Genomic DNA, 27453 nt, shown 5'->3' on the forward strand with positions numbered 1-27453 from the left:
GTTCGATCCTTCGTAGATCTTTGTTTTCACCGTTCCATGATGAGATATTAGCTTTGTTTGTGTTTTTGTTTCACATGGCGCTGTAATCGAGCTGATGTTTGTTAACATTAAATCTAACCTATTTGACACAACTGTAACGAAGAGAAGTCGCGAAAAGTAGGTTGTGTTTTTTGATGTTTGGATAGACGATTGATGTAATTTACATTTTTATTTGCTAAGTTAACACAACTTGTTGAAATCGGAACAAATAAGTAACATACGTAATTAAATTTTCTTTAATAACATTTTAGCCTTCTCAAACAGTTAATGAATGTGCTGAAATCGAAGTAAAATTATTTTCGTGATTTTGCAAGTAATGATGATTTAATTGTTAAGCCTAAGGCCACATCTGAACTGTTGAGATGTCATTAGTTACTACTGGTATGCTTATTGGTATTACATGTTCTAACGCCGAGTGTCGCGGACTGCTGTACTAACTCAGTGGTATTTTTTAGGTTAAGAGTTTTAACTTTTACATGGGTTGATCAGAAGGATTAATTAACGGAAAATGGGGCAATTTTTTTGTATGTGTGAGGTAGAGGCATATTTCAATTTGCATCAAGTTAAAATACATCTAAAACTAAAAGCAGGCTTAAAAGTGTCGCAGTAACACTTGGTAATATGCCAATCTACCGGCCAGTGAAGTTTTTTTTTTAATTTAATGTACATGTGTAATGTTTAATGTTAAGTAAAAGTGTTAGTAATTACTATATCTCGATATGTATGTAATTATTTTGAGTTGTGAGTGTGCTACAAATTCAAAATAGTTAATATTATGTTTTTAACAAACATTTTTATGAGCTATTTTCATTTATTTAATTATGCTTTCAAAATTGAAATATTTATATTTGTGAAATGAAATAATCATGGTACTGGATGCAATTGGATTAGAGGTGCAGGCAAGTATTATTTGTTATGTATTGTTGGCATTGTCCATTTTTATGAAAGTTATTGTCATTACCTCAATAAATTATCGTTTTAATAATTAGGCATTGTAAAAGTGTGTGAAAAAGGCTATGGAAAGTGTAGAATTACTTTTGTTGAATAGTAAAAATTTATAAAACTTAAAATTACACATGAATATTTCTGTAGCACATTTGTCTTAGGAAGTCTTGACTAATTTAGTGTGTGTGTAATACTAATTTTAGTCACTTATGAGTTTCTATGAGTTCTTAAATATAATTCATGTGTTCATAATATTTTCAATTACTAATGTCATGCCAGGTAGAAATTTACCATTTTAAACACCATGATTTCTGTTATGGAATGGAAAATCATTACTGATGTTGTTAGTAAGTCATCTAGTAAAGATTTTTGTATTTCCACTAATATCATCAAAAACTTAGTCATTGATTATCTCCAAATTGATAAATTTTGTAAATAAAGAAGCAGAAAAGGGCATTAAAATAATTGACTCATTTAACAAAAAAAATATATCTTTACAGATGTGTACAAAACATAGAGATATTGATAGATAAAAACAAAATTCCTTTGAACAGTGGAAATAAAAAAATGCATTTAAACCTCAGGTTGCTATGGTGATATTATATATACAAGTAATAATTTCACCACAAAACTGAAGAGAATGATTAGAACATAGACATGTTAAAATAGTACAAAATCCAAGCTTCTCCCTTAAGTTATTAATAACAAATTCAATATACAAAATGAAACATGTGTGAAAAATAATTATATAGCCATTAAATATGGACTACATAATCAGTGCTTTTTTAAGAATGTTGTTTATGAAGTGCTTGTGGTAGATGCTTTAGTATGTATATAGGAGAAACATGCTAACCTGTACATAATAGCAAATCTGAACATGTGGCATTCAAAACAGCAGTGCTAACAGTGCCATTGCTTACCATATGGGAAATACATGAGATATCACAAGCTGATAGTAACTTATTGGATGTCAAGATTTTATGTAAATATTACATGGTTTTATTAACCAAAAGATTAAAAATCTATTTTAAATTAACCAAAGATGAACAAATATAAATTGGCTTGTAATATAGAGCTGTTTATTGTAGTCTTAAGATTTTAAAATATTTTAATTTTGACATTATCAGAATTTTTTTGTGTATGTTTAGATACGATAGGATGCAGTAGTACAGATACTTATAAAGATACATGTATGAAGATGTATGTCACATTCATTACACTTAACCTATTGTAAATCATATGATCTTAATAGTTCATCTTTTGATCTACTTATCATTGTTCTATACTTTTTACACATGTAAATCCATATTCATTTAACTGTTGGCCATGTTCCATCTGTATTATTAAACTTTCAGGTTATTGGTAATTCAACCTAAGCCATAATGGCAAAGTATTAAGCCAGTGGAGATGCAGGTCATTATTTACAGTAATAGAAATGTTTCATAATGAACTCTAGCTTGCATTAAAACAGTGGCTAAGCAAAAGGTTTCTGGACTTGTTACACTACAAATATGGTTTTGATGCTTGCAGTAGGCAAATCACAAGTAGTCCATTGTATAGCTTTGTGCTTAACAACCACCACATTGAACAAAAGTGATTAATTGATAGCCTCATCAGTTGATTAATACAGTGTCCCTTGAACCATGGTACAAACAAGAAAACAGAAATAAAATTTGGTAGTGGCTGCTTTCACCTACTTGCTTTCCCTCTCTGTGGTCATCAGTTCAAAATTAGTTACAGTGGTAAATATATTTAATAGTTTTGTCATAATAAAGTTCAGTGTTAATATTTTGAATACTTGGATAGTTGGAATAGTAAAAAAATGATAATAAGAAACCATAATTTTGATTAGTTGAATTTTTATTTATTTTTTAACAATCAATTAAATGATAATTTTGATTAATTGATTGTTGGAATGAACTATAATAGTACTAATTAAAACACTAGTCTTAATGTTCTGGGAAATTGTCTAGTTTTAATACACTGTATGCATAGATAGATTATTATATTATTTTGTTGATCATGATATAAGGAAAGTAAAATAATTACTTTTAATTCTGCCAGTTATTTCATAATTTAAATGATAAAGTAATTTGTCTAACTAAAATTAATACACTTAAAGTATTTGACAAATTTATTTTTTACAATACATTTGACAAATGTAGAAAATATATATATTTTAAAAGTAGTTTCAGTTGTCCAATAACCCTTTGTTTTTATTGCTTATTTATTCAAAAATATAAATTATAAAAAAAATATTGTCATACACAAAAAATGATTTTCAAAGTAAAACTGGATTTAATTAAGAAGAATATATTCTCTGTAAGCAGCAACAGAGGGCCTTCACTAAGCATATTAAAAATTATAGTCAGCCAATCAGTTTTAAGTATGTATTTTTGAATGCATAAATTTTTGAAGACTAATTTAATAAAGTTTTATTTTGCCAAAACACAACAGTAAAATTCATCACTATTTTATTTAGGTTATTTGGTTGTTATTGTGAAAGGAGAGAAATATTCTGGGTTGTTTCATGACTGATAGGTAAGGTTAGTAGACGAGATACATCAAACTATTATTAAATTCTGGTATTAACAGAATATATGATATTGTATATTCTTGAGGAGTAATACTACATGATTAAAAATTGTTTTTATTGATACACTATATAATACAGTTAAGTATTTGAATTGTACCTCTTTCATACAAATTGCACATTTTACATGACATATATTAAATGTTTGTTCATTATAACCTAATGTTTTTGTCAGTAATGAAATATTAACTTTGTGTAAGTTCTTGTGCACCCTCCAATTGTAGTAAACAATAATTGCTTTTATTTATGTCTTTAAAATTTAACTGCCTTCTTTCAACTTATATTTCTTCACATTGACTTTATGAATACACCTGTTCTTTCTAACTAGTTGTTAGTTCATGTAAGATGAATAATTCTAAGAAGTAGCAGGATGACAGGTTTAGTGTGGGTGCTGTGATGTAGCCGAGATGTAGTAACTATTCTCACCTGGTCTCATGCCATTACTCTTTTCATTCACTTGAACCTTTCAAGAAAGCCTCATCAATTAAACAGCAGGAAATTTATGGGTTGTTGAAGTAATATATTTTAAAGAAGAGAAAGCATGACACACATTTTGTAGAATAAAAGTTACTGAAGTGGGAAAGATTGTTGTTCACCATGGAAAAAACATATAACCAAATCTTTCCTAAAAACATTCTATAAATTAGTAATTTTTACCTTGTAGACAATGATGTATTTCTAAACCATCTTGACAGTTGTCAGTTAACTTGATAAAGCAGTGCAGTGTAATAACAGCAAAAACAGTATAAACTTGGCAAACTCAAATTCTCATTAGGTATTTCATAACTGTTTTAAAACTTCCCCTGGTGAGTGCTCAAAATAATTTTTTAACAAACCTATCTTGCAACTGTGTGATTGTATCAGGGTGCATAATTTTTGGAAGTGTGTATTATAACAGTTTTTAAGACCTGTAAAAACATTTCTTGGCTAATTTAACTCCCATTGGAGATTGTCACATTTAACTGATTAAGTACTGATATCTTGAGATTAATTAGAGAAAGAGAGCAAAGCTTGATACATTTGGGTATTTAAAATATAGGAAGACAAAAAATAATTTTAACTATCAAGTACACAACATACAAAATGTACAGTACTTTTACTGTTGTGAAAGTTACAGAAGGCTGAGGATTAAGCCTTAGAATTAAACATTTAAATCAAGCAGATGTGCACATGTTCTATCTTGTGATACCTTAAAGTAATGACAATTGTAGACATCAGATGAACTTGTAAAATATTTAAAAAACTGTGTAAAGAGAAATGTTAGTCATAATTCTGTGTTTGGTAAATTTAACTGTTAGGTATCATAAAATTAAAACTTTTGAGAAAGATAAAAAAAAAATTTGGAAGATTTATGTAGTGTGCATGACTTTGGTCTTGTTACAAAAAGAATAAAACATGTCAAAAGAGTGCAACAATTTCTAATTTTTAAAACACAGCTCGGTTATAAAATTAGGTTTATAAATAGGAACATGGTTTTCATGAAAGTTGAAATCAATACTAGATTGTATTTAAATATACAGGATTTCACATATCACCTAAAAAACAAAAACAAATTAGAACAAAATAAAGTACAATTTATAAAATCAGTATTTATTTGAAACAGTGTAGTAGGAATTGTGTAATTGTCAATAACTTCTGATAAAATGATACTACTTGCATAGATTTGAATTAACTAATTAAATAATGTAACTAATGTACAGAGTGTCCAAAAAATGCATATATACATCATTAGTTATAATCAATCTAATTCTGCTTTCACATTCTGATAACAAATGCCCCCCGCTAGTACAGCAGTAAGTCTCCGGATTTACAACACTAAAATCAGGGTTTCGATTCCTCTCGGTGGGCTCAGCAGATGGCCCGATGTGGCTTTGCTATAAGAAAAACACACACACTGATAACAAACATCTTTGTAACAATGGATAAGACAGCATTATAGATACTAAGCTTTAGTTCTTCAGGATCCCTTGATATGTTATGGTTGACTTTTGTTTAAAAATATCACCAGAGATAAAAATCAAAAATGGTTGAATCTGGAGAACTCTTCATGGTCAGTCCTGAAGTCTGAAACAAAATGAATTCATAAACAATAATGGAAGTACTAATAATAATAATTAACTTAGATAAAATTCAAAGATGGTTTGAGTTTTGTTGTTAGTTCTAATAATAAAGTCATTTGATATATTAATTTTGGGACACTGTATTAATCTAACTAGGAGTATGCAGTAATGTCGAGCCGAGAATGAATAGCAGTTGACACAGTTTATGAAAGTTTGACAAAACCAAGCTAGCATTAAATCATCACTCCTCAAGCTGTAAGATGTGTTTTTCCTATGTTAATACACATGTACACTTATTTGATATTTGTTTGGTAAAGGACTACAGACGTTTACCTTATTTAAGAATTTATCATTTATTATAAAACATTTGTTATGATGAAAATTCATTGATTTTTGTTGTCTTTGCACTTTTGCTCTTACCCATATTTTTGTTATATGGGTAAAATAATTTCTAGTAGAGTAGCAAAAAATCACAGTTAATGCATTCCATTGGTTTGTGGAAGTAGTACTAGTGAATAAATATTTCAAAGTATGTTGAAGTATCAATTTTTACATTGAGAAATTATATAAATTCATTAGCTCATATTTAAAATGTTTAGTTTCTGAAAAATTCAAAGTCAAGTTTTTTTAACTGCTTTTGGATTTTGTTATTTCTTGTGATTTACATTGAACAGATATTATAGGTGATAATATCACTATTCCAGAAATCTGATAACACCAGATTTGAGAAGGGTATTTTTCTTTCTTTAGTGATGAACTGGGAATGAGCTAAAAATGTAAAAAGATATTTAAGTTATTGTTTGTGTGTAATAATGATATAATAGTGAATTATAATCATATATAGAAAATTAGAATATGACAGTGTATGTGAAATTTATAAAATAGAAGGAATAACCAATTAAGATATCTTAAAAACAAACTAAAGGAAATTAAAGTAACCCAAGGTACAAAATTCATTAGAGTAATAGGATAATATGTCATTAATAAAATTAACTAGCAGTAATGTAAATTAAAAAATTGTAAAAAGAACAAAACACATTAAAATAATATATAAAGGCTTGATATATTTATTATGTAAGTGAAAACAAATTAATTCTTTAGTAACAGTATAAATTTAGGACCGAAGATAATTTATTTTGGAAGCAAGATTAATGGCATAATTACATACCAGTATTTTAGTGAAACAGACATTCTTAAATTATTTTATCTTTCTGTTTAGTAGGAATAAATACTACAGTTCTTAATTTTAGGTCTGGATGACTAAGTGATTACCTTTTGGCATTAATTACTTCAAGTAATGTCATTAAAATAATGCTTTTGATTAACTCAAAGTTGCTCACTGTAATCTATTAGTGTTGCAGTTTGTGAAGACAAACTATTGGAAATTAATGTCTTTGATTATTCCAGATATACAAGTCTCCTGAGAATAATAATGAAATCAATTACCGAGTCTGATTAATGCATTAGCAGGTTCCACTATTTAAACAGTTACATCATAATCAATTTTTGCACATTACTATTGTTAAGTATTCAGATTTTATTTTATATATGTTTGTGTGTGTGTGTCTATTATCCCTGAAGATTGAACAGTTAATCTAGTAAATATTAACCAAATTTAACATGTGCTTAACTAAAACCCCATATAAATGGAATACTATAGGATATTTTGTAACCTTTCACAACCTTTAAGACAGTGTTTCTTAACCTTTATTGGGTCACATATCCCTTTGAGAATACAGTTCTAAAGCTGTGGGCCCTCTCCATAGAAAAATACATACACAATAAATAACGAAGGAAAAATAAAATTTTTGCCTCAGGTCAGAGGCCTTCTAGGTCCATGGACCACTGGTTAAGAACCCCTACTTTAGGGCATGACCAATGTATGAATTAGTTAAGTACAGAAAGCACTTTATACTTAAGGATGTGAGTGTTTGTGTAATATGTATTTAACTATATTATATCTTCTCTGTGAAGGCTTATTCTAAACATTTGGGACTTATTACTGTATAAGTTACTTTTACATTAAGAATACCCAAATGTTTATATTTTTAATACAGTATTAATTTCTGTATTAATTTTTACCAACATTTATTAAGGAAATAAAATAAGTTGTGTTTAAAATTCAATATTTTAATTTTATTGTGGTCTTCCAGGTAGATGACTGCACTATCATAATAAATACAAAAGCTCATGTATTTTTTACTGATTTTCATTGTTTTATAAAGGTCCTGTTTGCATATATTCACAGATCATATTAAATAAATAAAATAGTTTGGAACCACCATCAAAACTAGATTATTGGAAGATCCCTCAAAACCTTGTCATCTTTTACCTTTCAATAGACATATCCTTAATTTTGTTTTTTATTTAAAATATTCATCAGATTATTTGGTAAGCAGTTGTTTACAATATGTACATTTTGTATTGTGGCCTTCTTGATGAAACTATATCATTTGAATATTATCTTCACAACAATTAATATAAAATTCACCATACCTCATTTACCTTCATTTTTTGATATATGTAAATTCCAAGTCTTTAATTCATTATTAACTTTTATAACCCTGTGTACAAGGGTGGTGATCAGAATGTGCTTGCTATGATCTTTTGTAGAGTGCCATTCGATACGATGACATACATTTAATATCAGTTATCAACTGTACTGCTGATTTAACAACAGTTTAGTGGAGGACAGTAAATATAATGTACAATACACAAATACAGAGAAAATTGTAAATATGCATGTTGAAGATTCTTGAGGTTTTACAAATCCAGTGAAGAAAACAGTATGATGGACAAAAGTCTGTCATTTTTCATGTGAATATCACTGCACTTGGACACATCAGACTGTTGTCTTCAATTCACAGATGTGTCTTGACTGTAACTACTTTATTAACACATCTGATTTTTTGTGTATCTCAAGCTTGTACATTTTAATCAAGATTTCTTCTCCAATAACAGATTAGTCCAGTGGACTAATCCAATACACATTTAGTAACCTTCTTTGTTATTGAGCTTTTTGGTAACTTCTGATATTGGACTTGCTTTTTAACACACAGCAAATTTCAGTTTAATTTTATTTTGGAATTTTCTCTGTTTTCATTTCATTAGTAGATTTTCTGTGTTCTATGATAATTTTAGTGACCTAATATATTTTTTCTTTAAAATTAAGGTAAAGCTTAATGCTCTAGGTTCTAACATTAAAGAGAAACATAACCATTAGAACTGGGTGTTTAATGGTATTTGTTAATTGATTTAGAAAGTAAAATGTGGGTATGTGCTCCCTTCGTATATTTTTCAGACAGGCATTGTTCTAATGTTTTCATTCCCATTGTTTTTTAAATTAATTGTTAAAATTCCCTTGATTTTTCATCATGACCTTTTGTGAAATCATATTTTTTGTATTATAAAATTAAAAGTTATGTTAATGTTGACTACTATGTGGTTGCCATTATGTTTGCTTTTCAAACATTTGGAAACCCCACATTGTTCTTGCATAAATCAAATAAATTGACAATTAAATGGTGAAAATACATTTTGCCATCACTGATAGCATTGAAAAGAGAAATAATTTGTTTATTTAAAACATTATTAATGCAACTAGATAGTTAACTAAGTTATGTACATATATTATTTCAATAGGATAAATGTGAAAATAATCGACTTTGCAGTTATCTACCATACTCATATAAATCTACCTGACTTGGTTTTAAGTGGTGAATGTAGTAATAGAACCACATGTTTAGGAACATTGCAACTCAATAAAACAATATTATAACTTCTAAAAAAAGTAAAAACACCATAATTTTAAACACCACCAAGCATTAATAAGATACATTTTAAGCCTTAAGCAGTCTCTAGTCATGTGACTTCTTTTTATGTACTGTAATTCCCCTCCCTTTTGTAGGTAAACAACTTTTACCTGACTATGACAAAACCTTCTCCAAACATTGTGTACATATATATTTCTCTACAAGTGGACATCACTGATTATTGTGTATTTGTTACTTTGTTATACTTGTAATAATGTTTTCTTCATCACCCATTCAACCCATCCCTAATTCATAACTCGGTGAAATAAACATCTCTAACTTTCAAATAGAGAATTTAATACAGATTTTCATGCAATTAAAAATAAGGATTGAGAGGAATGTTTACAGAAACTGTAAACAAGAAATAAGCATGTACATCAACTGTTATTTGTATGTAATTATTTCTGCTCTCTATTAAAAGTTTTAGTGAATGTATATTTAACACAAATTTGAAGAGGTTATGGCTTCCTTTGTCTTTGATTTCATGACCTTATGTCTCATCTGTTTTAATTAGTGAAGTTTTAGTTTACAACAGGTAGCTTCAGTTAGGCCTATTCATTGTGAGTTTCTACTAGTGCTTACAATTTAGATGTCTGTACACTACCACAGAAAACTTGTTACATAATCAAAATCAGTTACTTTTCTTCATAGTCTAATGAATGCAATTTGTTTGTATTACTATAACTTACCAACTGATTAATAGTCAAGCTCATTAACTGAATACATTCAATTCATTATTCTTGAGTGAGATTCAAATAGTTGGATTAATTAAAATTAGATAATCAGAAATATGTCCTTTGAGTACTCTGGTGTCTTGTTGTAACCCTAAACATGATAAACATAAGGATTCGTGCTGCAACATAGCCTTCAGTTAGAATATTTTTTAACACACCCACTTTTTGTTACATATATATGTATTGTACATAAAACTGGAAGTAATTGATTTAATATACATGGATGAATAAGGGGAGTACTTTCAGTAAGACAACAGGAACTGTGTGAGGTACCTGAACACATGCACAGTTATTGACACGAGGATTTATCTTTGAAGTTAGGCCAACTGTCAAATGTACTTAAGATTACTTTGTATTTGAAGTGAATGAACCATTAAACCATTTGAGTGACAACAAAGCAGATAATTATGGAAATGTACTTTGAGCTTGATCACAACTATTAAATGGTCACTTTTGAGAGATATATTAGGAGAGAGCAGGAACTATTTATAAACGGATGAGTAAGAACACAACATTAATTCACAAAGATTGTTTTATATGTTGAAATTGATTTGTAAGTCAAAAGCAAAAACAAAACTAAAACTTAAATTTGTAAATCACACATGTTGTCTTGTTTGTTTTGTTATTCTTAACATCTAATTCCTCAGTGTTACACTAAGTTAGGAGTAGCATTAAAATGCATTTTATATACCAACTGGAAATTGCCTTGGGTTGTGATGTAAAATCTAATAATTGTTTTTAATTGAAATGTTTTAAAGTTTATTTTAGTAATATCCATGAAGTTGTTGAAACAGCTGCATGAAGAAACTTTTACTGTAACCAAGTAATAAACTAATATTCGTAACTTCTAAGTAGCTAAAGATGATCCACTTGTTTAAAAAACTAAAGAGTTTGCTCAAGCCATTGTCAATTTATCATTTTATTTCTCAGTTAAACAAAGTAGTTGATGAAATTAAAGGGTTTAAAGTTTATTATTTTCATTTATTTCCATTGTGAAGTAGATCTTTTTCAAGTTGAAAACTCACCAAACCCAAACCTGGTATTGTATTTATATTCATAGCACCCCTTTAGGACCCAAGGAATAAATGTTTGAAATTGTATTCATTTCCCCCTCCCTATCTCTTCCTCATTTATGAGCTAGAGGAAACAAATATGGCATATTTACTTGGTTATCATGGATGAATGTCTTAACAGAGTTTGTTTTGGGGTAGGTGTAAAAGTAATTGAATATATTGAGATTTTTAGAAGGAACAAATTATATATAAACAAATGTATTTATTACAGAAATAAATTAAGAGGTATCGACATTAAATAAAATTAGTAATGAAATATATATATCTAATAATAATCACAGTAGTAAGAGTAAAAATCTACTAGAGGTTTTACTTGCATTATAATACTTACATTGCTTTTTATTTTATTTTTTTTAATCTGTCTGGCTTCCAGCCCCCTCAAGTCAAGCCTCGATAGGATCTAGTCAGCCATGTTACTGAAAATGTATGCACTTCACTATTAACAAATTCAAATTGACTGTAAAAAAGAGGAAAAAATGCCAACATTTGAAAAAAATTTGGAATGTTTACTTATTTTGAATATGCTAGTACACTTTGTTTATGTCACACCAAATGACTTGTTTTGTAGAAATGCTGATCAGTGTCCAAAAAACAGTGAAATTGAAAACTACTGTTCATGTAAGTGTGAAAAGGCTTTGAATAAATGGGTTATCAAAGACATATATTGTACTGGCTTCACTAGAAAAACTCTTCGTAATAGTTTTAAATGGGGAAAAGGTAGTAAGAGTACTATTTCAATTGCTTCTATGGAAATAACTTACAACAGCTTCAATGAGATATCCCTCAAAGATTTGAAAAATCTGAAGGAGCTGAAAAAATTAAAAATCTCTCATAGTAATTTGACAGTAATTGCAAACAATGCTTTTAACAACTTCGATGCACTTGAAACTTTAGACTTGTCGGACAATAATCTAAGTGGGATAAAGGAAAAATGGTTCCAAGAACAACAGCAGCTTATAACTCTAAATATCTCTAGGAACAACCTAGCTTTCATTGAAAAGGAATCTTTCAAAAAACTTCAGAATCTGCAACAACTGGATCTCTCTGGAAACAATCTCTCCACTATTGATAAAGATGTATTTAAAGACTTGACAAATCTTGTGATGTTGAATCTTTCTGATAATCAACTTAATTTTCTTAAAAGTGGATCTTTTAACAACAGTCCAAAACTTTCAGAAGTGTATCTTTCAGGTAATTTTTTTCTTAATGTATCACACAAAAAATATATGATTGTAATTATTTTTGTAAGTTAATGGAAGTTTGTGTTTTTAAATATATTCTTAAAAAATAATGTAATATTTGCTATTTATAATGTAACTAAAAAGTGTTTTCAAGGCTATAACCAAAATTTGTAAGATACTAAGATATGTAATGTCTTTAAAAAAGGTATAAAACATAATTTTTAAATGAGATTGTAATTTAACTCTATTCTGTAAAACATAGCACCACCTCTAAGAAAAAATTATATTATTTGAAGTCAACATTTTTACATTTTAAACTATGCTGGTAAATCAAGGCCTAATTAATATTGTTTCTTTAATCAAAGATAGAAGTAATTTATGATATATATATATATATTTAGTTATTAATTGGGCTTCCATTATTCTCCTAAACAGATTTTACCACCATAATTTTGGATTAATACTTACAGTTGACTTGTTAGATTGGATACTGTACCACAGAGAGTTAGTTACCCAAGAACATTAATGTTGTTACAGCAGACATGTACAGTAAAATAAAACTGTGTTCACTTACTTTTAATCATTGAAGTAATTTTTCTGAGTTAGTATTTATTGTTTCTTTAACATGTAGGTGTGCTGTATCTTCCTAGTTGGTTTACCTAAAATCAGGAACTTTAATGAATCATTAATTTAAATTCAACCAGCACATACCTTTTATTGTATAATTTGTTCTGCAGTATTCTTATTTGTTCTTATTAATGAGTGAAGCAGTGTATGTCATTTTGTGGTATTGAGTTGGGTAACTGTTTTTTCCTATACTCCTGTTTAAATCTACAGAATCAGTTGGAGTACAAGAAATTAATACACTTTGAGAACAATAGTGCATGATTTGTGACAGCATTAAGTTTTACTGATATAAGTAGGTGGAAAGATACAGTTAAAGTAAATGTTAGTAGAACACAGCAGTTTTGTCCTGCTAAAGAATTATGCTTACACCTTGATTGGCCATAAGACTTGCATAACAAATGTTCTACTTTTTAACTATCACTATTGCTTTCAGTTTAATCTGTAATTGTATATGAACATCTTACATAATTACACACACACACACACACACATGTATATATTTCTCTACACGTGTTTACTCACCTGTTCCAGGTAATTAACAAAAACTTCAACATTCAAACTTCCTGTAGTTATCCTACAAGTCTACCACATTGATCTTTATGACAAGGGCTTCTTAAGCTTGTGTTAAACATGTACATATTTTATTAATGGCCTGGGGGTGGAATAACTAGCATAGCTTGGAGTTTATACAGTTACACTCAACCCACCAGATCTCATTCACTTCAAACCTGGCCATCTTTACAGTCAAAATTATCAAGTGAAATTCTAGTCTTTCATCAGGTGACAAATAGCCTCAATTTAGTTCCTTTTAATAGCCCATAATCTAGAATTTATACTTGAGCAGGATACTGTACCAGTTTTCTACAAACATACATCAAATACATGTATATCTCGCTAACCAGTCAGTTCATCAATAAAGCAGTAAGATGACTGATTAGCAGTTTACCTACCATTTCAATATCATATTCTCTACTTTCATTTATTAACTGGAGGTTTTCTCTTAATCCACTTCACTTATAGTTCCTAACTAAATTAATACTGCATTAAGTATCTTATTATATTAGTTGTCATACATACTGTGCAAGTTTAATTCATGTAAGTCTAATTTTCTCCTGGTTCAGCCATACAGATCAGTTGAATGTTTTATTTTGCTTTTATACACAAAGTTTGTGGCTATTTTTTGTTCTGTATGAAAATTATCTATTTAACATTTTCATCATGACTATTGTCATTCCTGATGATGTTTTTGGACACAAACTTTGATAGTTTTACTCTGTTGAACCACACTAAAAAAACTATTAACCGATATTCTTAACCACAGAGATTCAACTAACTCAAGATGGTAGATTACAGTACTTTGTAATTACTGTGTGCAATGTTAAGATAAAATAATAAATTTATTTTCTATTTGTCACATAAAAGGATAGTTTTGCACTACAACAGTTGCTGTAGATTCATTAAAGTGCAAATAAGTCCCCATCTCATCCATGACATTGCAGAACACCCAGACACGTAGCATTGAAATATTCAAATACAGTTGTATTTCCTTTCACAGAACAGTTAATTGTACACAATCAATAAATATACAAGCACAAATGTTATGTACTTGATATTCAGTTAATTTAAGCACTAAATATAGCAGCATGAATGCACATTGACATATTTCCACCAAAAATATGACATTCAAATATATAGGTCAGGAATGAAAAATAAAACCAAGGTCACACATTTTAGTGAAGCAAGCAACTTGACTTCAGTACAGTGTTCATGGTGGGTGTTATATTTCCAGCAAATGTAATCTGGTTTTTAACACAGTACACTGTACCATAAATTATGGTGGTTTTATTTCTTTTTAAAAGGCTAAAGGTAATTTTTAGGATCTAAGTAAATATTTGTAAAACTACATATATATTAGATTTGTGGAAATGAAAAAAACTTCAGAAAATTTGATTTTAACATTAGTCCTAATAAATTAAAATGAAAATACCCAAGAAACCTTATTGGATATATGATAATTTAACTGAAATTACTTTTAAGGCCAGGTTTGTTTGACAAATGATAAAGAACAAATTTTAAAGAGTATTCTCACTGGAAATGGTCTAATAAAATATGAACTTACTACTTCCCTCATGATTACTCAAAAAGAACTGAATAAATTAATATTGTTTGTAGATTTTAGTGATTACTAACAAGTAACTTAACAAATAAAAATATTTTACTGAACTAATCTATGATTTTTGTGTTGTGTTGTTTTGAAGGCAAATAACCTTGTGAGAAAATATTGATTTGATTAATAGATAATGGCAATATAATGTCATTTTTTCAGAATCTGTGCTAGTGCTTAATAATTGATTAATACCAGAAAATAAACAGAATTGTTGTATACAAATATTTTGAACTGTTTTATCTAAGAAAAATGACTTTTGTTTCATAATAAAGTTTGCAAGTAATTTAAGTTTTTCATTCATGTTTTTTTCAAAATTAATGTCCATATAGTTTACTTTGTATGCCTAAAAACATTTTTGTAGCATGTGAAAGTCAAGATGTGGTATGAAGCAAAATTCTGTGCATTTACACAAGTTTTGCTAGTCACTGCTACATATGTTATCTAAACAAAAATTTTTGACACAAAATATGTTTCTGTAGGCAATCCTTGGATGTGCAACCCACAACTTGACTGGCTATCTGATCATGTAGAAAACAAGACAGGAATGATGATAATGGACTTTTCAAGCATGCATTGCTTATTACCAGCTTCCAAAAAACACTATTCCATGACAAAATGGTTAAGTATTCGTAGTTTAGAGAGGGAGATTGAAAAGTCTGACCTTTGTAAAAATTGTACCTGTAAAGAAGAAAGATCTGAGTGGATTAGTGTGAACTGTAGTAGCAGAAACTGGACACAGCTTCCAAGAAAACTTCCAATTAAGACCAGAAGTGTTCACATGGAAAACAACAGGATCACATCCCTTTTCCTGCCACAGAATGCAACAGCATATTGGAAGACTGTGGCTTTTCTGTATTTAGAAAACAATTCAGTTGAATCTCTAACACGAATGGAAGCATCCAAAGTCTTGAGAAATCTAGTGACTCTTCACCTCAATAAGAACAGGCTTTCTGAGATTCCAATACATATTCTGGATCAGTTTCCAAACCAAATGGACCAACTCCATCTTTCTAACAACCCTTGGAAATGCACATGTAACACAGTTCGCTTCATGGAATGGCTACAGGATCATCACAAGCAGGTACAAGACAGGGAAGAGGTTCGGTGCCAAAGTGACGGGAGTCAGCTCGAACGAAGGGTTATATACCGACTCTTGAAGTCAGAGCTTTGTCCACAAAATTCTGTGACTGTCAACTATCTTGATATTGTTATTTGTATAATGGCTGTACTCATCATAATGATTGTTTTTAAACTTTTGTTTGATTGTTGGAGGCAGCAGAGAACAGGGAAACTCCCAAGGTTTTTCAGTTTTAAGCTAACTTAAACAGTATATCCTTCCAGAAAGAAAAACAAACAGGATAAGAATAGACAAGGCTCTTCCTTATATAGAAACAAAGAATGTTATTTTAGATTCTAAAGTTTTATATTTTTTAATCAAGAAAACTTTGTTCCCTGAGGGTATATTTCAAAATATGAAGATATATTGTTGAACAATCTATTGTTGTTGAAGCTTAACCAAAGAGACTTTAAGTGATGTGATAGGATAGTTACCTTATTGTTATGTAAAATAAGCTAATGAACTTGCACCTATTTAAGATTTTATTTTGATGGATTGAATTATGTGAGTTAGAAATACATTTCCATCAGTAAGGGTTTAAAGTGTTAATGTTGTAAGTTTCCATGTTATATAGTAGTGATTGTGTTTTCTAAAGTTAGTAGGAACTGTTGTTTTTATTAAGATTAGGCATGCAGGGAATTATTGAATGGGACTATTTTACTTTCTGTTCTGGCTTCTCATGCACAAGAATCTGTCTAGATAGGTTACTACTAAGCAGTGGTATGTGGTGGTTTCTCAAGTAGGTCTTGCAATAATAACTTAATAATATATATACAGGATAGGCAAAACAAAAGCATGCAGAGAATAGATTTACTCATCATATATAAAGATGAAGCTTATATAGTGGTTTTTCTTTAGATGAAAACTCTCCTAATGTTTGAGCTTGTGAAGTAACATCATAAAATCAAATATAACCTGTAACTGTTGATGAACATCTGGACATGCACTTGCTGTCATGCTATTTTAATGCAACATAACTTACACAGCTGTACCAACAGTTGGTGCTGAAAGGACAAGACCAAGCATGCATAATTTGCATAGCATGACATAACTGAAACTAGTAGTGCAGAGCTCTCAAAGTATGAAATGAGAATATTGCCACAGCACAAAGAAACACAATAAAACAATAATAAATACAAAAGATGCATGTCATTGCATAATACTGTTGTCACCTTTTTAGTTTTTAAGTGGGCATGCAGTGTATGATTTGCATGCCACTGTTAAAAAGTCAACATTTAATACATCTAACTTGTATAAAAGTTAGCGTATGTCACGTCGTGCTTTCTTGAAACAGGAGTATAAAAGCTAAAATGCATCATTCAGATAGAATAGTTCAATTACTGTCTTGCCCATTATGATTTTAGTAAGAAGTGCCACGAAACCTTGTATGTGTAGTGAATGTTGGTGTGAGATCACCTAAAGCTAAGTGCATAAAATTTGTCATGAAAGTAAAAATATCAATTCAATTTTAAATTAAGCTATTAACAAAAAATAAACCCCTTTAATCAAGAGATAAATTAAAAAATCAGATATTTTCCAGTTGCCTGTACATTCCATTTCATACTTTCAGTACATAGACTGGCAATATTAGGTTATAATTTTATTGCTAAGCAACATGGCAAATATGCCATTATTGGAATGTAGTGTTATCAAAACACACAGACTTTTCTGTATATTAGAAGTTATTAATCTAACTGCTTTTTGCCAATAATTATTCTATGAATTATTTTAAGAAATTATCTTAATTTTGATTGGATCACAAAGGAACTTACTAATGTTTGACTGTGTCGACTGCACTTTTCTGCCTCTTTGTTGGTTAAGCTTGATTTTGCAAAATTTCAGTTAACTATGAAATGTGAGGTTAGAATACTCTATGGGGTGGATGTGATAATACTTACCCCATCATTTTTGATGGACTATATGCTAGTTTATTAATGTCACTTCTCTAAAGAAATTGTTACTAGAACCCTAGCCAAACATAAATATTTTCAACAGCAGCAAAAAAGGGAAAACTCACTCTACAAAGGAAACAAAATGCAGAAAGTTGGACTCTAATATAAGTTTTACTGTATGATGCACACATAACAAAAAGCTTTGTAAACATTTGAAAGTTATGTAAATAAGTATCTTAACTATAAAGTTACTTTTATTAAAAAACTCTGCATTTATTAGTGAAATTAAACTCAATGAAATAACAGGATCAAAGAATAGTGGATTAATGTCCTTTAAACTATTGTGCAGTGAGAAAAACAGTAACAAAAGAAAATAAACTTTTTAATTATTTGTGAGCTAAAACCTAATTTAAATCTAAACACGGGTAACTTTAGTGTTTTCTAAAATTGAATAAAATGCTGATGCTGTATTTCATACTGTGGACAATATTTTACCTGACAATGACCAGTGGTCAAAATGTTATAAAGTGAATAAAAAAAATCCACTCAAAAGCTGTATCTATGGGCTTTTATTTAAGGTAATTTGAAAGTTACTATAGATTTCTCAAGATAATTAGAATGTTACTAGTCTTATTAAATTAAAATATTTTTACAAATATTCTAAAGCTTTGTGTTATTTTACCTTAGAAGGAAACCTAGTGTTACAAGAAGATGAAAACCATAACCCAGAAATGTTGTGTAAATTAGAATTGCGTAGAACTGGGATAATGAAGTATATTTTTATAGCTAGTTTTCCGAGTTTAAAATCAGACAGTAATCTAGATAAAGATATTAACCATTTAGTTTTATTGATAGGCTTGAATCTGTGTATGTAACATTGTTCAAGACCTGTTTATCAGTTACAGTTAAAACCTGAATTCACGTTATCTGTTTAGTTTTAAAAAGGAAAACAGTTAAGGACTGAGAACAAATTTAATAGATGATTTGAAGTTTGAAACTCTACACTGTATGGGGCCCTCAGCATACAGACTGAAATAAAGTTAGAAGAAAACAGATAAAATCATGTTACTGCTGTTTTTTAATATTACAAACTATCTTCATATATGTATATATAGTTATTTTATTTGTGACTATTCAGCTGTAAAGTAATGACAGTAAGTTGAAACCAATATTTTATGATCCAAAAATGGATGTTTTCTTATGAGCTGTTAGCTTAAAAAGTGAGGGAAATATAAAAACATTTATTACAAGTGTAACAAAAGAATAACTTCCATATAAATAGTATTACAATAAAGTTTATCAACTTTACCACTTATTTTACAAAACCATTGTTTTATGTGTTAAAAGTATGTCTACTACAAAATTGAGCTTACAGTAAGAGGGACAAATTGATTTTATAAGTAAGTACATACAACTTCCACAACATTTGTCATTTGGTACTTTCAAAAAACTGTTGAAGTAAAGAAACAATTACTTAAAAAACAAACCTGAACAGCTTTGTTTTTATTCACTACATAAGTAAGATACTTTGAGTTTTTAAGTATGAGAAACAGACATTAGAATTAAATAAAAGGTAAAAAAATTGATGGGAAAAATAAGTTGAAAAAACTTGTTCATATATATTATGTCCAATTTATTGTTTTCATAAAGGACAATTTATTGAATTAATAAAAATTGTGAAATTAAGACGTACTTCTTTCAAAATGTGAAATTCTTCAGTGCATTTTTACTTTTGTGAGAGATGTACTCAAAAATATTTTTCATAATGTTCACGAATATCTTGAATCAGCGTACGTAGTTTATAAAACAGGTGTTTTGTATGCATTTTTAAAGAAATCAATGTTGTGTGATAAGTACCTGTATGATGGTTTGAGGAAACTTAAACAGCAGATTTAGAGTATAAAGCTATATTGGTTTAAAACACCTTTTTAAATATCTTCTCTTTTTTAGAAGTATGTCAGTGAGTTTGAGAATTTTATTATCTGGAAGTTCAAATGTGTGTAATATTCAAAGTGAAAACTGTGAATATTATATATGAAATTCACTTGTGTAGACTAATAAAAGTTGAAAAATACCTGAACTTTTTCTATAAATAAGCATAAATCCAGTTCTGCTAATTCAAAAAACTATGCTCATAATAAATGACAGCTGTAAGGTGCTGTTACTGTTTACTGTTACTATATTCATACTTTATGCTTTTATGGCAGTGAATTAACAATTTAAAAAATATATTTTATTAAATTTCTACCATCTGCATAAGCATCACATAATCTACAGTATTTCCAAAAATGTCATGTGTAAGTGCAGTAAGAAGTATTTGCATTTTTCTTTGACTAGTTAAATTTTGAGTTAGGAACACATGAACGATTTATAAAGACAGTGATTGAGAAAAACTAAAGGTGTGATGGTTCACAAACTAGAAGAAAAACCTGAATTTAGGACTTCAAAACAAATATTAATTATCTTCAATTAACATATATTAAAACAGTAACAAAACTTACCCTAAAATATGTAAAATCAACTGAAATTACTTCATACAATATCACACTGCATCCATCTTTAAAACTATAATCAATTACCTACAGGCCTAATGTATAATGTACTATTTCCATTTTCAAATTGTTGCTTTTAACTACAGACTAATAACACTTGTTCAGTTTTGAAGCTTTTAAACCTTGATCTGCAAACAGTAGTTCCAAAATTATAGCTTCAAGGCAATAACTGACTACCTGAACTCCCTTGTCACTTGCTGTGGTCTATAACCTATAGTTTTCAGTCTATAAATTTCATCCTAAAGATCAAATGCTACAGTTGGCCAAAATACGTTTTTGGCACATTGGTTGGAAACATAATGAATATGAGAACTCAAGAAATTTAAATTACATGTAATGAAATGGAATCCTGTCTCATGGGATTTATTTACTGTTTATACTACTTGAGAAGGAAAGTTAACAAAAATGAAATTTATGATTTTACAAATATAACTTTTCAAGACTGGTTTCACCCCTGAACCTATCTCAAGTATTGTTTATTTCAAGCCACTGATTTAATTTTTAATATTTTATCATGAAACAATATCTTCTAATAACGTCAATGGAGCACTGTACTTTATAAGGATGTATAAATATTTATTCAATCCATCATTCCTACACAAGTTAGTCTTCTACTAGAAGGGACCATATCTAGAAAAAAACTGATTTCTACCTTTTATGTAAATGTGATATAAGACAAGCCTAAAAACTCAGCTGATACTCCTGTATAACTTGTATTTCATATTAGAAGTTAATTTATTCTATGTGAACCTAAGAAAAAACCTAATTTTTTATCTAAATTTCTTTTAAACTGCACAACAAATGCAAGTATTGTACTTATAGTCCACATTTTTAGTGAGAAAGGGGGAAGTTCCTCAGATGGAATGATTCATTTCATGTTTTTCATTGTCACATTAATTAATAAAAGCTGAGAATTAAAAATATCAGTTTTGTTTACCATGGAAGTTCCTGCTAGAAGTTAATACTTCTTTCTCATCCATGTGGATTTTTTCTCTTACTACAAATAGAAAGCTAAGTAACAAGTGTCTCATCCATATGTTTTTTGTTTTGTTTTTCTTTAAAGATGAAATGACAGCCAAGTAACAAATGTGATTACATTGAATACTCACCTTTCTTATGTATTATTAACAGTTCACTGCATGTAATAAAATGTACTAATTCTTTTGTAAAACAACTTTTAGATTTCTATAATTTTCACCATGTGTTTTACTTATAAGATTTTGTATACTGTCCATCTGACAATGTTACTTACCCTAGAAAAAACATTAAACCTTAAATGCAAATATACACTGTTTCATGTTCCTATTTGAGAATATATTTTCAGTTTTGTAAAGTTAAAACCATAAGTACAACATAATTTTTAATATAGTCTATTTTCATCAAGCTATAAAAAAAAACATATTTACTTACACTAGTTTTCAGTATACTGTATTAAGAAACAGTCTAATTTCATAAATGGTGCCAGAATATTTCAGAATGATACTTGTGAGGCAGACAGGAAGTTGGGTCTGATGTTTACAATGAATTTTGTTTTCTGCAAACAGTTGTATTTTTTTAAACATAAAAATGAAATAATTTTTCTTTCATTGTTTAATTGTAATAGTGAAAAAATAAAATTATGAGATATATTTATTCTTTTTTTCAAAACAAAATGCATAAATTAGAAAATATTGAAGTTGACATTTTGAGGCTTGTTTTATTTGTTTTAGTGCAAATTACACAATATATTATCTACATTATACTTATTACAGAGAATGGAATCCTGGAATTTAGTGTTGTAAGTCTAATGGGAGACACTTTTGGAAGATTTCTATCTAGGAGAAGCATTTATTTGAATTCTATTCTAGTCATCTTTAATGTGTGTTAAGTATGTGACAGCTTTAGTGTTATACATTTATTTTAATATCTACATTTGTTTCAGTTTAATGGATGTAACATATCCTTAAATGTATGTTGTGCAAGTCATGCTTGTTTCTCTAACTTAAGTGTAAAAATCAACACAATACATGTTTTATGAAAACACTATCTTATTCTTGGGCCAACTGAATTTGTGAATCTTGCCTAATGAATATAAAAGGTAGTTATTGCAAAATGCAGGGAAACAAAATAGTATTGTTGGTCTATTATAAGCCTTGAAAGCTATAATTGTGATACATGAATATTAATCAGAAAACTACAGATATTTGACCATGAATGTTTATAGATTTTGAACATTATGAACTATTCAACTTAAGAGAAATAAGTTTGAATGTTAGTATTTATACAAAGCCATTGCATAACTTCAGAAGAAAAACTCGCATGTTAAGAACAGAACTAGCTAGCATTCCTGGCAAGTGAAATGAATGTGTGTCAACGTAAAAGTAATTTGTGCCTCATGTACCTGAATCTTTGATAAAATAGTCAATTTAAGACTTTGTAATATTTTTATATATAAACGTTTGTAATAAATGTTATTACAAACTGTATTTTTTTTTGTATATTAAAACATTTGTTTCAAAAAAGAAAATTTTGTGTATCAATCTTATTGGCAAATATCATAAATTTAATATATAGCAACATGTATATATAATTAACTTTCAAATTCAACTTCAAGTTTCTGGCTATTTGAAATCATAAATGGAATGTACATAACATAATAAATTGTAGACTCATCTGATATAAATCATAATCAGGAACAATATTAATGAAAGCACTACAAGTCTAATGGCTCAGGGATGCGAAACAGTACAGAAAGTGTTTTAATATTATCGAAGCAAAATGGTATATATTACTTACAAGAGTCAAAAAACATTCTTAATAAAGTAATAAAATACAAAACATACTGTACATCTAACTAAGTACAAGTCCTATCCACATTGGACAGGCATAAAGAAAGTCTCAGTCTCCTGTAATAACATGGTGTATAAAGAAATTCAGAAAATAAAAATTCTTCCATGTGAATAAGAATCTATCAATATTAGAAAATACTACCTTACCATAAAATTGACCAGAAGGAGGAAAACACAAGAATAACAATAAGTGAATTCTACCACACTGACGATACAAGGATCGCTGAAAGCAAAAAGAGCTGAGAAGTGTAGAGGAGCCCACAATACAATATGTTCCTAAAACAGAACATGCTACAAGAAAGATGGTAAGTACAACATTCCTAACACTCCAAATCAACAGCAAAAGATAATAGATTTCACAAAGAAAACTTGTAGAACAATTAATGAGAAGAAGAAAAAGAGGTCAAGCCAATGACAGATACACTAAAACAACAAAACTTGAACCAAATAGTTTCAGATAAAATAAAGATCTCATACCTATAACAACTTGATGTGATGAAGGGTAGATTATAGAGGGAAAACATCTATGGACTATTTTTAATAATCAGGATATAGATAAATTTTTGAACAGTCTGAGAAATGTATTATCTAACAGATTACCAGAATCAAGAAAACAACAAAAAGAATTTAATATTAAGAAAGAATGTGATTTTATATGAATCCAGGGTATATGGATAATAAACAAGGTAAACCACACATACACACGCAAAAAAAACATCCACTAGGGAACAGAGATTGTACAATGAAATAATAGTTGAAGGCTGGCATGTCCAAAATAAATGCAGAAAATGAAAAATACACAAACTGCCCTAAACGTTTTAGAGGTTTTGAGCAAAAAACATCTGTAAAAAAAATAATAAAATTGAAAAGAACTGTTAAAAGTTTTCTAAAAAGAGGAGCTTCTTCCTCCTTTTGGTTCAGTTTACCCGTAGGTGATAGAATCAAGAGTATTTATTTTCTTTGTCTCTCTACAAAGTCTATAAAATTGTTGAAATAATAGATGAAAAGCTACAGTTAAAATGTTTAAGGGTTAAGTAGAAAAAATATTATTGTTAACATTTATTGACAACAGTTTTTCCTTTACAAAATAATATTTTGTGTCAGCAGATGGAAAATTAGACTTAAAAGCACTAAATAATTTGGTGGAGATTTGCTGCTAATTGTCTAGTCATTTAACAAGACATCCTGTAGTTGCAGGTGAAACTGAGCAGTTTTCTGGAAATCTATTAAAACAGATTCATTGCAGTAAAAATTTCATATGATCACAAAGCAGTTAGTAAATCATGTGAAAAAATATAATAATTAAATAACAAACTTAATGCTTTTAACAAGTACATTTGTATTAAATACACTTATAGTTGAACTAGTTTTTATTTTGTACAGTAATAAATTCAAAAATTTTGAGGGGTTAGGATTAATTCAATATAAATAAAGATTTTTCCTGATTACAAATAGCAAAACTACACAAAGTTTTAAAGAAACAAAGTAGAGATTACTGAAGAATAAATGACAAAATAGTTCTAACGAATTAAAATTTTAGTAATCTTTACACCTAAGCTTAACACTTTACATTTAGTTATTACGCATGTAAGTAGAGGAAATAACATACTCACTTATATACGTGTGTTTAATACATGACCTCAAATGTCACTTTACAAGTTGGCATACAGCAGTCAAGTTATATTTATTAATATAAACAATATTTAACACATTTAATTGCACAATATGGCATAAATATAAATCTTTTTTTTTCTTAAATCTACTTAAGATCAGCATTTCAAACACAAATGACATGGCAGAGCATTTTCCATAAACAATAGTATATAATACTAATTTACATATGCATCAAGATACATAATAGTACGTTATTAACTACCATAGCATCATTCTTGTAAGTTTTTCATACTCAAAGAAAATAGCATTTAATAAGACACTTACATTGGCACAAGCTATAAACACAGACCTGGTTACTTGGTTATCTTCTTCATAAACAACATAGCTTGAATATATAATACATTATAACAAACAAAATAAAGTTTCTATTCTGGACTTTGGTTAACTTGGCCAATGTATTTCATAAAATTACTTCTGGAGATCTGAAGTGTAAGCATCATAAACAAGTTTGGCTGCAACCAAGTCCTGTATAGCCATACCTGGAAGCATAAGAAACAGCCTAATCACAAAATTATGTACAATTAGGTTTTAAAACATAAATATTATTAACAAAACAGCCATATTTGCATTTGATTTTTTGACTGACTCCTTTTTTCTAAAAATAAAAAATAAAACCTTAACACTTGCACTAACATCTTTAAGCAAATAACCATGAATGTAGATAAATAATAAACTAGATTTTTGCACATCAGAATTTTGAAGTAAAACATTAAAACTCCTCTCAGTACCTATAATTATCAAACTGTTAACTCTGTTATTACCTGACTATATACACATGGTCATGACTTATAACACATTCCTATTTTATCTTGTGGAAATAGAAAGAAGCTGATATTACAAAATGTGAAATTTTTTAGTGTTAGCTTCATTTAAATGGATAAGACCAATGGGAAGCCAGATACAGTTAATATTTCCATACATAAATTATCACTAATACCATTTTGGTATAAACTCACTGAAAATATAAAATTGTTAATTGCAAAAACAAATATAACAATAACCAACTAAACAGTTTGAGTAGAAACTTAAATACCAACTTTGTTTTTACTGGGTTTTTGTTTAAAATACTGCATGCTGAAAATATATTTTATATTTATATAAACTAGATTTACTTGACAGAACTACAAGTTGATATTCAAAAAAATACAGGAACTTGCTTTTTAATATACAGTCTTAAGCTAAGATCTAAGAGGATATAAAGTAATAAAGTTATGACATAACAAAAGCAACAAATTTTTTTAAATTATTTTTTAACCAAAATAATTAAAACTGTACTTTTTATCAGACTAACACCAATCTAATAAGATCACACCTTGATGTCACTTTGTCCATCATCTGATGCATTATATATATCTGTATTTTAAGATTTCAAAAGTATTTAAAGCATACAAGTACATCCGTATGTATGACTTTATTTGACAATAGTTTTGAATCAATACAAACTATATGTCATAGAAATGAGCTAATTCAGTAAGTTCAAATATTACTTGTTACATTTAACCATTTCTCTGATACTAGAAGAAGCAAATAAATACCTGATAAAAATTACATTAATCCAAGTATCTATACTTTACAAAAAAAATATACAAACATAACCTGTGTGCTCCATTTTTGAATAAAATCAAATTTACAACCCACTTAAAACAAATTTATTGAACATTACAGTATTTTCAGATTGTAAGTTTTGGTTACGCACTAGAATCAAAAGTAGGAGACATCTTTGAGCCACATCGTCTACTACATAATCAAAACTATTTATGTACTATAAACTTATAAACTCTTTACATGTACTCACCAAGTGACTTGAATACAGTTGTTTTATCTCTGAAACCATCTTTCTTTCCCAAAATTACTTCCCGGATTTCTGCATACACTTCTACCTGTTCAAAATCAATAATCAGAACCACAGAGAAATTACTACAAAACTACAATTACAGTGTAACTTGTACAGTTATGACTCTCTCTGCTTATGAGCAATTTTTTCAATACCTGTTTAATTATCTTAAGGCATAAAATACATAAATATATTTGAAATTCTTCATATATTTTACTAATTTCTTATCACTGTTGAAATTTAAGATAATTTTTTTTACATCACACTGGTGTACTGGTGATTACCACAGATCACACTGGTGTATTGATAACTACCACAGGCTACA

General features: G+C 28.7%; 2 protein-coding genes across 13 annotated transcripts in view; one reads left to right on the forward strand and one right to left on the reverse strand.

Annotated features, from left to right (window-relative positions):
- On the forward strand, positions 1-20314 carry LOC143224979 (protein singed wings 2-like). Of its 7 annotated transcripts, none has more exons than XM_076453550.1 (3): positions 1-156; positions 11630-12447; positions 15711-20314. In XM_076453550.1, the coding sequence occupies exons 2-3, from the start codon at positions 11733-11735 to the stop codon at positions 16553-16555; spliced, it is 1560 nt and encodes a 519-aa protein (XP_076309665.1). In that variant the 5' UTR covers positions 1-156; positions 11630-11732; the 3' UTR covers positions 16556-20314. The 7 variants fall into 7 exon arrangements, with proteins under 7 accessions (XP_076309665.1, XP_076309666.1, XP_076309671.1 ...); XM_076453551.1 differs by having other exon boundaries at positions 27-194; XM_076453556.1 differs by having other exon boundaries at positions 27-160.
- Positions 19465-27453, reverse strand: part of LOC143224980 (ketimine reductase mu-crystallin) — a 23458-nt gene continuing 15469 nt past the window's right edge. For 4 of the 6 annotated variants that reach the window (XM_076453558.1, XM_076453561.1, XM_076453559.1 and 1 more), the window contains 2 exons: positions 27090-27174; positions 24976-25773 (listed from right to left, as the gene is read on the reverse strand). In XM_076453558.1, the coding sequence (XP_076309673.1) occupies positions 25703-25773; positions 27090-27174 (156 nt within the window). In that variant the 3' untranslated portion in view covers positions 24976-25702. Of the gene's footprint in view, positions 24844-24975; positions 25774-27089; positions 27175-27453 lie in introns of those variants that run through there. The other 2 variants (XR_013013557.1, XR_013013558.1) reach the window with 1 other exon arrangement.

Source organism: Tachypleus tridentatus, chromosome 9 (assembly GCF_004210375.1).
Source record: "Tachypleus tridentatus isolate NWPU-2018 chromosome 9, ASM421037v1, whole genome shotgun sequence".
Lineage (NCBI taxonomy): Eukaryota > Metazoa > Arthropoda > Merostomata > Xiphosura > Limulidae > Tachypleus > Tachypleus tridentatus.